Source organism: Pelobates fuscus, chromosome 6 (genome assembly GCF_036172605.1).
Source record: "Pelobates fuscus isolate aPelFus1 chromosome 6, aPelFus1.pri, whole genome shotgun sequence".
NCBI classification, from domain to species: Eukaryota; Metazoa; Chordata; class Amphibia; order Anura; family Pelobatidae; genus Pelobates; species Pelobates fuscus.
This window is the reverse complement of record NC_086322.1, coordinates 163,390,467-163,407,375: the sequence shown is the minus strand read 5'-3', so window position 1 is coordinate 163,407,375 and position 16,909 is coordinate 163,390,467. Positions and strand designations below refer to the sequence as shown.

The 16,909-nt window shown below is 44.6% G+C and overlaps 1 protein-coding gene across 2 annotated transcripts in view; it reads left to right on the top strand.

The window, feature by feature from the left end:
* LOC134614530 (uncharacterized) overlaps window positions 1–16,580 on the top strand; it is a 55,490-nt gene extending 38,910 nt beyond the window's left edge. For both annotated transcript variants that reach the window (XM_063458444.1, XM_063458443.1), the window contains 3 exons: window positions 9,625–9,692; window positions 11,641–11,768; window positions 16,232–16,580. In XM_063458444.1, the coding sequence (XP_063314514.1) occupies window positions 9,625–9,692; window positions 11,641–11,768; window positions 16,232–16,355 (320 nt within the window). In that variant the 3' untranslated portion in view covers window positions 16,356–16,580. The remainder of the gene's footprint in view (window positions 1–9,624; window positions 9,693–11,640; window positions 11,769–16,231) is intronic.
* The last annotated feature ends 329 nt before the right edge of the window (window positions 16,581–16,909 follow it).

The window sequence follows — 16,909 nt, the reverse complement described above, 5'->3', positions numbered from 1 at the left end:
TGAAGGGGTGCTGTGTGCGTGGAGGGGTTCTGTGTGTGTGGAGGGGTGCTGTTTAAGTGTGGAGGGGTGCTGTGTGCGTGAAGGAGTTCTGTGTGCGTGAAGGGGTTCTGTGTATGTGGAGGGGTGCTGTTTATGTTTGAAGGGGTTCTGTGTGCGTGTCATGTTACATGATAATGTTTTATTATAATGTACTGTTTCTTTAATGTTCATCTTAAGTTTGTCTCTTGGGCCACTCCATAGTTTGCATGATGCTTCAGATTCCCCCCTCCCCCTTTCCTGTTCCAGTGTATTCTATGCTGTACATCTATATGTGACTTGTGATATCTCTCCTACCTGTATGGAAGAATCATTCTTTTACCTGTTGTGACTGCACATTCTACAGATCATGCGACGAATAAACAGCGCCAGATCTTCTTACATGTGAGTTGTGACTGAGTAAACTATCTGGGAAGGTGATTTGGTATGGATAATCTCATCAGGGCAATGAGCGCCATGTGCTCCTGAAAACCACATTCATAGCCTTTGCAGCCGTTCCAGAATAGTAAAAGAACGTATCCAGCAGCTTGTACAGAGATTGCTGTGTCACAGGACAGATCATAGTGAAGTGTAACTGTGTGGATTGTATGAGAAATCTGCATAGAACCCCAGCACAGCTTGTTACAGCCCCACACAGTATACAGACACTCTTCACTGCTACAGCCAAGCCTGTGTACTTCAGGCCATCATGAGTGGAAAAGGCTCAGTATGTGATGAAACACCACAGCATGCAACACATGGAGAAAGCCAGGATGAGGACCCAGAGCCCAGTGCATTGGCTAAACACTCTGTGAAACCCACTTGGAAGGTTAAAGAGAACTATGAATCCATGAGAACTGACCTAGCAACCAGTTTAAAGCAGATTTGGGATAAAATCCTCACCCACATTGATGTGATTTCATGTCCCAGCCATAAGGTACTGCAACTAGAGGGCGCCATAAAGCATCTCTCTGCTTCATATGAACTGTACCAGACTACAAGCAATAAATATAAAACTATTCTGCAAAACATTAACACTGAGGAATCATTAGAGCAACTTAACAATGTCCAGCTTCTTAACATGGAAAGAGAAAGCTTTATCCTGCTAACTAAAGCAAAGGCAGAAGCAAAATTAACGCAACCACAGGACACTGTATCTCACAGATCCGTATCCACCAGACATTCTAAAAGTTCCTCTAGATCCCGAAGTTCAAGGCACTCAACGCTTAGTGAACAGCTTATAAACGCCCGAGCCGAAACAGAGGCTAGCAAAGTACAGGCCGCATTTGCAAAAAAGAGAGCAGACATGGAGGCTGAAGCTGCAGCAATGCAAGCCGAGGCTGCAGCAATGCAAGCCGAAGCGGCAGCAATGGAAGCTGAAGCAGCGTCTAAAGCAGCACGTCAAAGGGCAGCAATGGAAGCTCAGACAGCATGTCAAAGGGCAGCAATTGAAGCTTTAAAGGTACAGAGCAACTACGAGGCAGCTGCAGCAAAACTAAAGATTTTGGAACAAGCTATCGGTGCAGAGGAAAATGCTAGTGAAAGGGTCAGCATCAAGGCAGATATGGAAGATCCTTTCGAACGCACTAAGAACTATGTTCTAAACCACAGCAGCGAGCACTCAATTGCCTCCATTCTTCACAACAACGCAAGGACTTCACCACACCACCAGGCAAAAGCTGTTCCAGCAACTTCCTACATGCAAATCCACCCCAGTACAGCGCCTGACTGTCATGCTGATTCTGCATATGTCACAGAATTGCACACGAATCTGCAAGCAAGTCACCAACCTCCTGCTAATAGTACCGTTCCAGACTTCAACCCAACAACTCAGCTGAACGCCCTTGCTGCACTATATCTTCCCACGTCTTTTTACAACAATACCAGAAACGACGCAATCCGCAACATTCAACCAGCAACCTCCTACGTGAAGTCAGAGGCAACCGATACAGCAGAGTTCGTAAAGTATATACTTCGAAGAGAGCTCACCAAGTCAGGCCTAGTAAGCTTCAATGACCATCCTGAAAATTACAGAAGCTGGAAAGCTGCCTTCAAAACTACCATAGGTGATCTTGGTATTTCTGCTGCCGAGGAGCTGGATCTGCTGATCAGGTGGCTTGGCCCACAATCTACAGAACGTGTCAAGAGCCTCAGGTCAGTCTACATCGACAATCCAACAGCAGGTCTCACCGCTGCATGGGAACGTCTAGAACAGAGTTATGGTAGTCCTGAAGCCATAGAGAATGCATTGCTTAAACGATTGGAAAATTTCCCAACGATATCCGGTAAGGACAATAAAGAGTTCCAGAGACTCAGTGACCTTCTTCTCGAAGTCCAGCTTGCCAAAACCGACCCTAAACTACCGGGCCTCAGTTACCTGGACACTGCTCGAGGAGTTAACCCTATCATTTACAAGCTTCCGTATAGCCTACGTGAAAAGTGGATCCAAATTGGGTCAAAATACAAACGGGAAAACAAGGTTTCATTTCCCCCTTTCTCCTACTTCTGCGAATTTGTCAGGAACATTGCTGACACCAAGAACGATCCTAGTTTTGCATTGGAGAGTTCAGTACTCCCTCACTGAAAGGTGACAACCTACAAATCAACTACAAGAATCTTAGAGGTCCCGTGTCTGTTAAGAAGACAGACATGATTCCCGCTCCCACCTCAGCTCCCGCCTCAAACAAGAGCGGCAAGATCGAAAACCCAAACCGATTATGTCCTATCCACAAGAAGCCACATCCCCTCAAAAAATGTATCAGTTTTAGGAAGAAGCCCCTACAAGAACGAAAGGAACTCCTAAAGACCTTTGGGGTATGCTATAGATGCTGTGCTTCCACTGATCACTTTGCCAAGGAATGTAAAATCCCTATCAAGTGCATAGAGTGCAGTTCCGAGGACCATGTTCAAGCTCTCCATCCACTCGAGTCCAACCCTTCACAATCTGCAAACCTTTCTCCCAGGCCAAATCACGATGGGAAGAGTACAGATCAGGTGCCTAATTCCACCGTGATATTTTCCCCATGCACTGAAGTCTGTGGGGAAGACCACTGCGACAAGTCTTGTGCTAAAATATGCTTAGTGAATGTTCACCACAAGGATCAACCAGAAAGGACTTTAAAGGTGTATGCTATCTTATATGATCAAAGCAATCGATCACTTGCCCGATCTGAACTGTTTGATCTATTTTGCATAAGAGGAGAGGTTCACCCTTACACCTTAGGCACTTGTAGCGGCACTACAGAGGTCTTTGGAAGAAGAGCACATGGATTTATTGTGTCCTCTCTAGGAGATAACTTACAATTACCCTTACCTACACTTGTAGAGTGCAACCAGATACCAGCCAACAAAGAAGAAATACCTACACCAGAAGTTGCCTTCTACCACCCTCACCTAAAGTCAATAGCAAGTGAAATCCCACCACTTGACAAAGATGCTAAAATCCTTCTTCTGCTGGGAAGAGATATTCTAAGGGTCCACAAGGTGCACAGGCAGGTCAGCGGACCCCCAGATGCTCCATTTGCCCAGTACCTGGACTTGGGCTGGGTCATCATAGGTAATGTCTGTATAGGCAAAATGAAAAGGCCTACTAACCTTTCTTCATTTAAGACAAATATATTGCCGAATGGTCGTAATACTCACTTTGAGCCATGCCCACATCACTACTGGGTAAAGGAGAAGTTAACTAGCTGCAAGTTGCAACATGGCAACACAAACCTTTCCCGCACACGATGACAGGTTTGGCTCTACAGTTTTCAATGCAAGCAGTGAAGACAACATGTTAGCTCCTTCAGTAGAAGACAAAGAATTCCTTAAAGTAATGGACAATGAGTTCTTTCAGGAAGATTCCAATAGTTGGGTAGCCCCCCTACCCTTTCGCCTCCCGAGAGAGAATCTACCCAACAATCTACATAAAGCCATTAAAAGATTCTCCTCTTTAAAGCGTACTTTGAGCAGGAAACCAGAGATGGAAAGACATTTTGTAGACTTTATCCAGAATATCTTTGATAGAGGTCATGCTGAACCCGCACCTCCACTGAAAGAAGGAGAAGAATGCTGGTACCTCCCTTCCTTCGGTGTGTATCACCCACGAAAGCCAGACCAAATCAGAGTTGTCTTTGACTCCAGTGCCCAACATGAAGGCATCTCACTTAACAACATGCTCCTCACAGGGCCCAACTTGAACAACAGCCTGATTGGAGTCCTAATTCGCTTTAGACAAGAACCTGTAGCAGTGATGGCGGACATTCAACAAATGTTCCACTGCTTCATCGTCAAGGAAGACAACAGAAACTACCTCAGGTTCCTATGGCACAAGGACAATGACCTCAACAAAGAGGTAATTGATTACCGAATGAGGGTGCATGTCTTTGGGAACAGCCCTTCCCCAGCTGTAGCAATCTATGGACTAAAAAAGACAGCCCAGCTTGGAGAAGCTGAGTATGGATCCGACGCTCGTCAATTTGTCGAAAGGAACTTTTACGTCGACGACGGGCTCAAATCCTTTCCTACTGCTAAAGAAGCAATTGATCTTCTCACCCGAACAAAGGAGATGCTATCCGTAGCAAACTTGAGACTCCACAAGATTATATCCAACAGCCAAGAGCTAATGAATGCATTTCACTCTGAGGACTATGCTGCCAGCGTGAAAGACCTTGACCTTGGGTCAGACACGCCTCCTTTGCAGAGAAGTCTAGGTCTGCTGTGGAACATCAAAGAAGACACATTCACCTTTCAAGTGTCAATCTGTGACAAACCTTTTACCAGGAGAGGAGTCTTGTCCATGGTGAATAGCATCTACGACCCACTGGGATTTATAGCCCCAGTCACCACCCAAGGTAAGATGCTTTTAAGACAGCTCACTACTGATAACATAGATTGGGACACTCCGTTACCCATGGAGAAACAACAAAGATGGGAGAAATGGAGAGGTTCTCTGAAGCCACTAGAACAGCTCCAAATTCCACGTTGCTATGCCCCAGTCTCCATTTCAGCCGCTAACCAGAGGGAAATCCATATTTTCTCAGACGCATCAGTTGAAGCTATAGCTGCAGTGGCCTATTTGAAGACCTCAGAGATCAATGGAGACATACATTGCAATTTTGTTCTAGGCAAGGCAAAGCTAACACCAAAACCTGCACATACTATACCCAGACTTGAACTTTGTGCAGCTGTGCTAGCCGTGGAAATAGCTGAAGTCATAAAGAGTGAAATGGACATTAAAATCGATTCCTTCACATTTTACACAGACAGTAAGATAGTGCTTGGATACATTTACAACCAAACCAAACAATTTTACTTGTACGTCAGTAATCGAGTAGAACGTATCAGAAGGTTCTCTCTGCCAAAGCAATGGCATTATATTCCCACTGACCTTAATCCCGCTGATTGTGGGACAAGACCTATATCTCCAGCAGCTCTCCATAGCTGCTTGTGGCTGACGGCTCCAAGATTTATTCACGAAAACTCCTACTCAAATTCCACCGACGTCGCCTACGAACTAGTACATCCTGATGATGATAAAGAAATCAGGTCTATGAACACCACATTGCATACTTCTACAAGTCCAGAACCAAAACTCAAGTCACACCGTTTTGAACGTTTCTCAACCTGGTCATCAGCTGTTAGGGCTGTTGCTTATTTGATTCACGTTGCCCATTGTTTTAAAAGGAGCTCAATATCAGAGTGTCATGGTTGGCATATCTGTACCAACCATCTTACCGCAACGGAAATTGAGCGTGCCGAAAAGGTTATTATTCGCTGTGTACAACAAGAAGTGTACATGGAAGAATTCCACAGATTCAAAGGTGGAATACCTTTATCAAAGGATAGTTCACTATTTAATCTAAACCCTGTGGTCGATGACAATCAGTTGCTGCGAGTTGGAGGTCGAATAGAGAAATCTGACCTGTGCAGCAAGGAACAAAACCCTATCATCATACCAGGTCAGCACCACATCGCCACTCTTCTAATCCGGCACCATCATGAACTAACACAACACCAAGGTAGACAATTTACAGAAGGCGCTATCAGGTCAGCCGGCTTGTGGATTGTTGGAATGAAAAGATGTGTTTCTTCCCTGCTTTTCAAATGCGTCAAGTGTCACAAGTTAAGAGGTAGACACCAACTACAACAAATGGCAAGCCTGCCAGCTGATCGTTTAAGCACAGATCCACCCTTCACCTACGTTGGAGTTGACGTCTTCGGTCCGTGGACCGTGGTAACTCGAAAGACTCGTGGTGGAGCAGCCAACAGCAAAAGGTGGGCCGTGTTGTTTACTTGTCTCACCATACGAGCTGTACACATTGAAGTGATTGAGTCAATGGATTCTTCTTGTTTCATCAACGCTTTACGAAGATTCTTCTCCATCCGAGGACCTGTCAAGCAGCTAAGATCCGACTGTGGTTCCAACTTTGTTGGAGCCTGTAAAGAACTTCAACTAGACAATTTCTTAGCAAACAATGGATGTACTTGACTGTTTAATACACCACATTCTTCACATATGGGAGGATCCTGGGAGCGAATGATTGGGATCGCTCGAAGAATTCTCGATTCCATGTTGCAGGACCGCAAGTCTTCACTATTGACTCACGAGACTTTGAGTACCTTCCTCTCGGAAGTATCCGCCATCATTAATGCAAGGCCTCTAGTACCAGTATCTTCTGATTCTGATTCTCCAGTGATTCTTACCCCAGCCACACTCCTTACTCAGAAGGTTGGGACTACCGTGATATCTCCTGCTGAGATCGACGCAAAGGATATTTACAGGCGTCAATGGAAACAGGTACAACACCTAGCCAACGTGTTTTGGCACCGCTGGAGAAAGGAGTACCTGCCTATCCTTCAAAGCCGTTCCAAATGGCAAACACCCAAGCCCAACCTTAAAGTAGGCGACCTTGTTCTTCTGAAAGATAGAGAAGTCTGTCGCAATGAGTGGCCTATGGGTCTTGTAACAAGTGTAATGCCCAGCGATGATGGAAAGGTTCGCAAGGTTGAGATTAAGATAACCAAAGGAGGTTCCACACGGACTTTCTCACGACCAATCACAGAATTGGTACTTCTTCTCCCAAGCGAGTGACTTATGCAAGAGTACCAGAGCATACGGTACTATGGCGGGGAGAACGCCACTATAACTGTTAACTATGCCACTGTTGAAGCTCCACGGCTATAAACTGTAGACTACAGGACTTTAGCCATCCGTTATTGGACTTCATGTTTTATTGTTTATTTACTGCATACCTTCCCTGTTTTGCAGGTATCTTGTATTTATGGTTAACCCACCAGTATTATTTTCCAATGTTTTCTTCACTTACAGGTTCAAGTTGGACTTTTAGACATTTGGACTTATCTTTATATATATATAATAGGCTTTGAAATCTAAAGATTTCAGGCGGGGAGTGTCATGTTACATGATAATGTTTTATTATAATGTACTGTTTCTTTAATGTTCATCTTAAAGGGACACTCCAGGCACCCAGACCACTTCTGCTCATTGGAGTGGTCTGGGTGCCAACTCCCACTACCCTTAACCCTGCAAGTGTAATTATTGCAGTTTTTCATAAACTGCAATATTTACATTGCAGGGTTAACTCCACCTCTAGTGGCTGTCTATTAGACAGCCACTAGAGGTCACTTCCTGGGTTCTAGCACAGGTTTCCTGTGCTAGAGCGTCGCTGGACGTCCTCACGCTGTGTGAGGACCTCCAGCGTCGCTCAAAACCCCATAGGAAAGCATTGAAATTATTTTTCAATGCTTTCCTATGGGGAGACGTAATGCGCATGCGCGGAATTTCCTCGCATGCGCATTAGGTCTCCTCGGCCGGTGAGCGAGTTTAGTCTCGCCCACCGGCCGACGTAATCACTAGGAGGAGCGTCGCGGAGGCGGAGACAGCGGCGAGGGACATCGCCGCTGTCCCAGGTAAGTGACTGAAGGGTTTTTTTTTCACCCCTTCAGTAACCGGGGATTGGTGGGTGGGAGGGAGAGGGACCCTCCAGTGCCAGAAAAACGAATCGTTTTTCTGGCACTGGAGTTTCCCTTTAAGTTTGTCTCTTGGGCCACTCCATAGTTTGCATGATGCTTCAGATTCCCCCCTCCCCCTTTCCTGTTCCAGTGTATTCTATGCTGTACATCTATATGTGACTTGTGATATCTCTCCTACCTGTATGGAAGAATCGTTCTTTTACCTGTTGTGACTGCACATTCTACAGATCATGCGACGAATAAACAGCGCCAGATCTTCTTACATGTGAGTTGTGACTGAGTAAACTATCTGGGAAGGTGATTTGGTATGGATAATCTCATCAGGGCAATGAGCGCCATGTGCTCCTGAAAACCACATTCATAGCCTTTGCAGCCGTTCCAGAATAGTGCGTGGAGGGGTTCAGTGCGTGGAGGGGTTCTGTGTGTGTGTGGGGGGGGGGTTCTGTGTGTGTGAAGGGGTTCTGTGTGTGTGCAGGGGTGCTGTTTATGTGTGGAGGGGTTCTGTGTGCGTGAAGGGGTTCTGTGTGCGTGAAGGGGTTCTGTGTGTGTGAAGGTGTGAAGGGGTTCTTTGTGTGAAGGGGTTCTGTGTGTGGGGGGGTTCTGTGTGTGTGTGGAGGGATTGTGTGTGTGGGGGGGGTTCTGTGTGTGTGTGGGGGGTTCTGTGTGTGTGAGGGGGTTCTGTGTGTGTGTGTGGGGGGGGGGGGTTCTGTGTGTGTGGAGGGATTATATGTGTGTGTGTGTGGGTTCTGTGTGTGTGTGGGGGGGTTCTGTGTGTGTGTGTGTGGGTTCTGTGTGTGTGTGGGGGGTTATGTGTGTGTAGGGGGGGTTCTGTGTGTGTGTGGGGGGGTTCTGTGTGTGTGTGGGGGGGTTCTGTGTGTGTGTGGGGGGGTTCTGTGTGTGTGGGGGGGGGGGTTCTGTGTGTGTGTGGGGGGGGGGGGGTTCTGTGTGTGTGTGTGGGGGGGGGTTCTGTGTGTGTGGGGGGGGGGGGTTCTGTGTGTGGGGGGGGTTCTGTGTGTGTGGGGGGGGGTTCTGTGTGTGTGGGGGGGTTCTGTGTGTGTGGAGGGGGTTCTGTGTGTGTGTGAGGGGGGTTCTGTGTGTGTGGAGGGGTTCTGTATGTGTGGAGGGGTGCTGTTGGTGGGGTGGGGGGGGTTATAGCATTGATATATTGATATATTTATAAAAATAAAGCTTTATATTACCCCCCTCCCCCCCTTACCTTTGGTCAGGGGAGAGGGGGAACGGCTGCTCTTCAATCCCTGGTGGTCCAGTGATGGCGCGTGCTGTTCAGCCTGCAGCTCCTCCCGCGAGAACAGCAGGCAGGTCGGAGCGTTGCCATGGTAATGCACGGCAACGCTCCAACCTGCCTGCTCGCTTGCAGGTTCCTGTCAGACCGGGTAGGAATTTTTTCAAAATGGTAAATGTACAGAATATCGGTAAGTTATCGGCTATCGGCCTGAAAGTTCACAGATTATCGATATCGGCTCAAAAAAATGAATATCGGTCGATCCCTACTATTTATCTATAAAATGTATATAGCTTTCTTGGAATTATGACTATTTGTCATGTAGTTTGTTGTGTGTGTAGATAAGTTCCTACATATGGAACATCAAATACTGTTCTTATGTTTAGGAGAAGGACACTTCTTTTATTGCGGGAAAGTGGAGGATTCAGCAACTGCAGAAATATCTAGATCTCAGGTAGAGTATGACAAATCAATAACTGGTAACACTTACCCAAAGGCTCTTCATGTGATGAGCCCTCAACTCGAGTCCACACTTAGTGTGAGTAAAGGATTTCAATCCTTATAGTGATACATGGATACTATTTTCTCATTAAATAGGACAGTCTGGTATGCATTTAACCCCTTAAGAACACATGACATGTGTGACATGTCGTGATTCCCTTTTATTCCAGAAGTTTGGTCCTTAAGGGGTTAAAATGGTGCATTTGAAATGTTGTACAAATTGCTTTTAATTTGTTCAATAACCATTTAAGTATATCTGTAACCTAACCTGAAATCTAACCTGATCTATACTTCTGTTGCTTTCTGTAGAGAAAGAAATTAAATTAACTTACGGTAATATGATCTGTCTTTCTTTAAACTATGTTGATTACTACTGACATTGTCGTTCCGAATGAATTCCTGAATGTTATCCATTATAAACGCTGTGAATAATTCCACGTTAAGTACTGTATACAAGTCTGTAAATTCATATCTGATGTTTTCTGAGATTCTGTCCGTTTGTGACCGAGCTCTTTTTTGGCTCATTTGGTACGTGAAGGTTTCACTATAATTTAAGTGCACCCATACATATAAAATATACACTAATCAGTCACAACATTAAAACCACTGACAGGTGAGGTGCATAACACTGCTTGTATTGTTACAATGGCACTTGTCAAAGGGTGGCTTATTAAGCAGCAAGTGAACAGTCAGGTCTTGAATTTCTTGTGTTGGAAGCAGAAAACTGGTCAAGCACAAAGATCTGAGTCACTTTGACAAGGACCAAATAGTCATGGCTAGATGACTGGGTCAGAGCTTCTCCAAAACGGCAAGTCTTGTGGGTTGTTCCTGGTATGCAGTGGTACCTACCAAAAGTAGTACATAGAAGGACACCCGTTAAACCGTCATCACAGTCATGGGTGCCCAAGTTAGAAGTTAGTAGTGAATGTGCAGGAGTGGACGGTTATTAATGTGTGCATGTGGAATATGCATGCATATCCAGACACAGCATATTAAGTGCATATGTATATTTATTTTAGAAGTACGCATTTGCCAATGTTTTTACACACATTTCTACACATCTGATGAATTCACCATGGACTCTAGAGTGAATACTGAATAGCAGAGTATTCAGAAAGGTATATATGGTGGAATATGTGGATAAGAGGGGTGAATATGGAGAAGAGGATAAGACGTAATGAGAGGAGGCAGAAGAGAAGAGGGGAAATAAAATGTATCTTGTCTTTATGACAACTAAAATCTGCTGGGAAGGCCAAGAATAGAATGGCACGAGCAACAGACTGATACAAAGAGAGTACCTAGCAATGAAAAAAGGGGTGCTGCAAGGTATGACGTGGTGAAATTAAGACAATGTTGGCATGGATGGACAGATATAGGAGGGCTTGGTTACAGATGGCATCATGCTCGGTTAATAAGGGGGTGCAGGTACTGAAATTAGGTGCTTTAAGGGGAGAATGAGAAGCATTCAATTCTGATTTTAACTACAGTTCAAAGTGAGCAAGACAGAAAAAAAAACTCCTGTGTCTCTCCTTGACAGCCGGGAGGTGTTACAGGAGTACTTTATAATGGTAGTTTGCCCTCATACCTGGTCGTCCTGCCAGGCAACTGGTCTCCTGTGAAGCAGGGTTTGGGGACAGCCAGCTTCTGCAGAGCTGTACAAGACGGATGTCAATCCTGCCGCTCTTCCACTGACTAAGCGCCTGCTAAGCCATCTCAGCTAATGAGTATTAGCTAGCCGTCTAAAGACTTCCCAATGGCGCAAAGACAAATGGTACATAGGTCGTATAACCCCGAACCTTGAGAAATTCTAATGGTTAGTTTTCCTAATTAAATTACTAATTGTACCATGATGCTTACAGATCTGCAAGGAATATTTAACAGTATTTTTATTTTTAACACAGGTCTGGCAGTGGGTGAGGCATCGGGTCAAGTTAGAAGATGACAGCAGAACAGTCACAAGGAGCCTCGTCCACGAATTAGTTAAAGAGGTTGTACTGCAGCTCACTAACAGGACACATGCTTCTGAGAGGTTAGTAGACTGTCACCAATCTCTAACAAACAGGGTGATCCATTAAACTGGAAATTGGTGTGAACCGACCAGGGAATGTCACATTTTAATCCACAAATGTCAAAATAGATGAGCTGGCGAATTCTACCAATTGCAGATATTTTGTCCTAAAATTTAAAATTTGAATGAAGAACATCTACATGAATTTTAACTATTCTTGGAATTGTGCTGGAAATTTCAAGTGTGTATGGAAAATCTGCATTAAAAACATTTTCATTTTGTAAATTCTGTACCTTGAGTGCTATTCAGGAAAAATTTAGAACATTCTATAGGTGTGACAAAATATAGTCAGTTGCACATAAACATTTATAAGGAATCTGCTGTCATAGTAAGGAATCCAGATTTCCAAAATACCTGCAGAAATGGTCCATGTAATGGAATTATTTGATTGCTGAGCTAAAACACATCTGCTTTAAAAAGCCATTTGTGTCCTGAGATGTCCAGAGCCTTCCCTACATTTTCACCATTTCCTATGGACATACATTTTCTGCACTGTTCTTGTGAACCTTGCATTATAGGTGGACATGTGATATAGAGCCACTTTCCTTTGGCGGATAGTTCTGCATTGAGTGTCTATAGACAAAGCTGCTAATGTATCTGATATGCAAGTTCTCTGTGATTGTAAAACCCTTTCTATGGCCATATTATTATTATTATGATATTTATATAGCGCCATCAAATTCTGCAGCACTTTACAATGGGTGGACGAACAGACATGTAGTTGTAACCAGACAAGTTGGACACACAGGAACAGAGGGTTTGAAGGCCCTGCTCAATGAGCTTACATGCTAGAGGGAGTGGGGGAAAATGACACAAAAAGGTAAGGATGGTATTAGACTAGTGACAGTTGCAGACAAGGAATCAGTCAGGAGTTATTAACAGTTCAATTAATACGCTTTTATGAAGAAGTGGGTTTTTAACGATTTTTTTGAAGGAGTGGAGACTGGGTGAGCATCTAACGGAGGAGGGAAGCGAGTTCCACAGGAACGGTGCAGCCCTCGAGAAATCTTGAAGGCGAGCATCAGAGGTGGGAGTACGGACAGAAGCTAGACGTAAGTCTTCAGCAGATCGTAAGGGCCTAGACGGGACATACTTGTGTATAAGGGATGATAGATAGGTGGGAGCAGCATTATGTAGAGATTTGAAAGCAAGAACCAGAATTTTAAATTGAGCTCTATATTTTATAGGAAGCCAATGTAGGGACTGACAGAAGGGTGAGGCATGGGAGGTGCGGGCGGTATCTGTTGTGACAATCTAACCATAATATAATTGTCTAGTCCTAAATTTCAAGTTCAGTGGTTTGACAAACTTTACAAATAATGTTATATCTGCATGAATGTGGGACCCCCATGTCAGAGTACTCGGCAATTTGGCCCGAGTGCTTGTCTACATCTCCGACACATTGATTTATTTCTTCTTGGCTGCTAAACAAATTAGTCTTTACTTTATCTTATGTATTACTAAAAAAAACTAGGATGAATTAAAAAATAAATAACTAAATAAAAGCAAGAGGAAATAGAAACAAAAAGTAACAGATCTGCTTTAACTCCTATCCTAGAGCTAATTGTCTGAATTTCTGCTCCCTGTCAATCACTGATATAGGATCTACCACTTGCACCTATATGTCAGCATAAAGACCTCGTTAGAAGTTAAGTTAAAAATTCTTTATAGGGGGGCGGGGCCGGACCGCCGACGGGATCAGACGTGTTCTGTCTGAGCTCCCGCTCCGGGGCCTGAAAGTCGGAGTAAATTGGAGGTTACCTGCGACCGGCAAATCATGCCAAAGCCCACATGAACCCCCAGATACTGGGAAGATCGGAGTACCCACATGGGTCCCTGTCCGGCACCAACAGCAACCCGGCTGGACCCGGAGCTAGTTGGAGCTTGAGCCGGGATGGGACGGCCGCCCTCCCGGGTCTCCTAGCCGGCGGCTCGCGCTCCTCCTCCCCCCTCTGGACCGGGGGGGTCATCCCGGTCTGCGGAGGCACTAACCAGCATACCAACCTGGGCCTAAACTATCTCCCTGGCGAGGAACATCAAATGGGCGACAGTCCACAAGATGGCCGCTGGCCATGTGCGCGAGCTGCCAGGGTGATCGAGCCGACGCTCGCTTACAGCGAAGAAACCAACGAAGCTACAAAGACAACCATTTAGTGTCACTTCACCAGCTTACCAGAGGAGACAGAACGTCACTGCAAAGCCAGGAGACCCCTAACATGCACCGTAAATCCGTCGGGAGGCACAAGCTACGAGAGCCAGGGGCCTCATGCGGCCTCATGCAGCCGCAGAGCGCAAACCAGCGAGAAGAAGGACCCACAGCAAAGTAAGGGAGGTATCCAGCGACAGCCACGAGAGGCAACATATGAGAGGGCTCTGAGGGTACCTAGCACTAGGACTATCAAAGCTCTGGAGGCACCGGGGGGAAAAAAACCCACATTTAATGGCTACTGCTGCATTTGATAGACTGTCACCATACCTCCCATGGAGAGACCCGGTACAGACTGTAACTGGCATGGCTTGCTCTGGGCTCCCATATCCACGGCAATCACACCGGACTACCCTATGCTGCACAAACCAACAAGAAACCCAGACCAGTCAGGGTGACATACTCCTGTGGTACCACTACTTGCAGAACAAAATTTGTTAAGGCTTGCATTTACCCATTTAACTATTTGTGTACTTAGATAGACATGTAATTTTCTAAATGTCACTGTATGGAATGCATGTCCCTCTTTTAGGCTCAGATAAGCGTAGCTCAGCATGATCATATTACTATCGAGGAACTGAAAAAAATGACACTCACCAGGTCCACTTACTTTAAGCTACTGAGTCAAACGTATTTAGAAATGTTAGTTGCATTGAATACTTAAACTTAAATTACGCTACCCGAGAACCTAAACAACTACTTATTTGTTACTTTAACTAAAAATGTGCCTGACAATCAGTTACCACAACCTGTAATGCAAATATTCAATATTGTACCCAGATGTCGCTGTTGTGGCGCACCAAAGCTTGTGATTACTCTTGTGCACACCAAAAATAAAGAATTATAAAAAAAAAAAAAAAAAAATTTTTTATAGAGGAGGAGATAAGCATGGTCTGTAGGGAGCGACGCGTTGTAAGCGGAGAAGATGATCCAAAACTGACTATTATCTTGCGGCTCAGTTTATCTTAGACTTTCGCACATCAGTATTATATAAACATATATGATTGAAAATATTGTTGCACGGTTTTTCCACATGCAACTTATATCTCCTTATTGGTTGCGGTTATGCCTCAAATTCATCATTCTATTATTTTATGCCTAAATCTAGTTCTTCCCTGGTACATATGATGTATTGGTGTTGGGACAGGCACTGGTTCCACCACTATCCACTTTCATACCTCACAAGTGTCCCTATTTAGGAAGGACAGTCCCTACAGTCTAGCACAGTTATGGCGAACCTGTGGCATGCCGGGCCCTCTCTGTGGGCACGCGGCCATAGGTTCGCCATCAATGCAGAATAGGCACCTGCCTGCCAAAAACGGCAGGCGCCTACTCTGCTTTGTTGTCGGCAGGACCGGAAGCAGGGGGAGGGATCTAGGAAGCAGCTCTCCTGTCCTCCCGCAAGCTGGGTGGAGCGTTGCCGCGTGTTACCATGGCAATGCTCCACACAGCATCGCGCGGGAGGACAGGAGAGCTGTCCTACATACTTACCACCACCGGACTACCAGGGATGGCTGTGTTCCCCCCTTCTCCTTCACCAAAGGTAGGAAGAAGGGAGAGGGGGACGATACTGATTTAATATGCTTTTTTAAAACAAAATTTTTTTATGTATCTTCAACCCTCCCACACACAGCACCCCTACCCCCACCTCCTCAAAAAAACAGCACCCCTACCCCCCCCCCCCCCCCCACACACACACACACAGCACCCTACCCTCCACACACACAAAAAGTTGGCATGTATTGCGGTTTGGGCACTCGGGCTCAAAAAGGTTCGCCATCACTGGTCTAGGAACTCTGTATTCTTGGTGTGCCTGAATTTATATCAGAGTCACAGCAGTAATACTCCCTGTAATGTGTCTTTTAGAATCAGTCTGTGTAAATAAGATTTGTTTTGGTTCTAGTTCTGTAGATTGTTATTAGTAAGTCAATGAAACAGCTCACCTCTGGCCATGCACATCCCTAAAATGAAAGAGTCCTTTCTGTCCATTTGAAATGTTGGGCGGGGTGCACTTTAGTATGTCCTTCACACCAAAATATGGTATTACGCTAAATGAATTGGGGGGAAAAAAATCTTTGTCCATAAGGTATTCATATTTACAATGTAATGATTTTATGAAAAATGTGAATGACACTACAGTTTTTATGTAACTAGTTTATTTTTTTTAATCGTGACATGAAAATGCTATTTGTAACAACTTCCATTTTCCTCTTTTTAGGGAGAAACAAAGACTTCAGTCAGCAGCTGATTTATTTCTGGAAATTGTTCAAAAAAGGGATTTTCCAGAATTCATTACAACTTATTTGAATTTGGAACACACATTCCTCAGTAGCAAAATCTAATTTTGGTATACATTAATTTAGCATAATTAAACATTGGTAGTTTATTCTAACAATAACAAATAACCAGGGACATATAATACCGTCTATAACAAGTTTTATATATACACCTAGTAAGATACAAATACTCAGACCAGGATTATGTCCTTGAAGTTGGTGTAAAGTCATTTTGCAAGTATGTATTCTGCTCATAAATACTATATATTAAATATTGTTTAAAAAACAAAACTATCTAGAATTATGTTAAGATGGTCTTGATAACACCAAAGTTTAATTTTTACGACAGCTTTGCTATAAGCAAGATCTGCAACACAGATTGATATTTCTTCATAAAACACAGAACTGTGGTAAATGGGCAACTATAGTGCAACATTTAGGTAAAAATAGTAGGACTCCCAACTGTCCCAATTTTGGCGGGACAATCCCGATACCACTTACTGATCTATGGGCACTAAGACCCTGCATATAGTACTGAGGCTACCCTCAGTGGGCTTTAGATGATTGGCAGGCAGCCTGACATGCATTCACGCCAGTAATTCGGTTGATCCGCCCCTTTC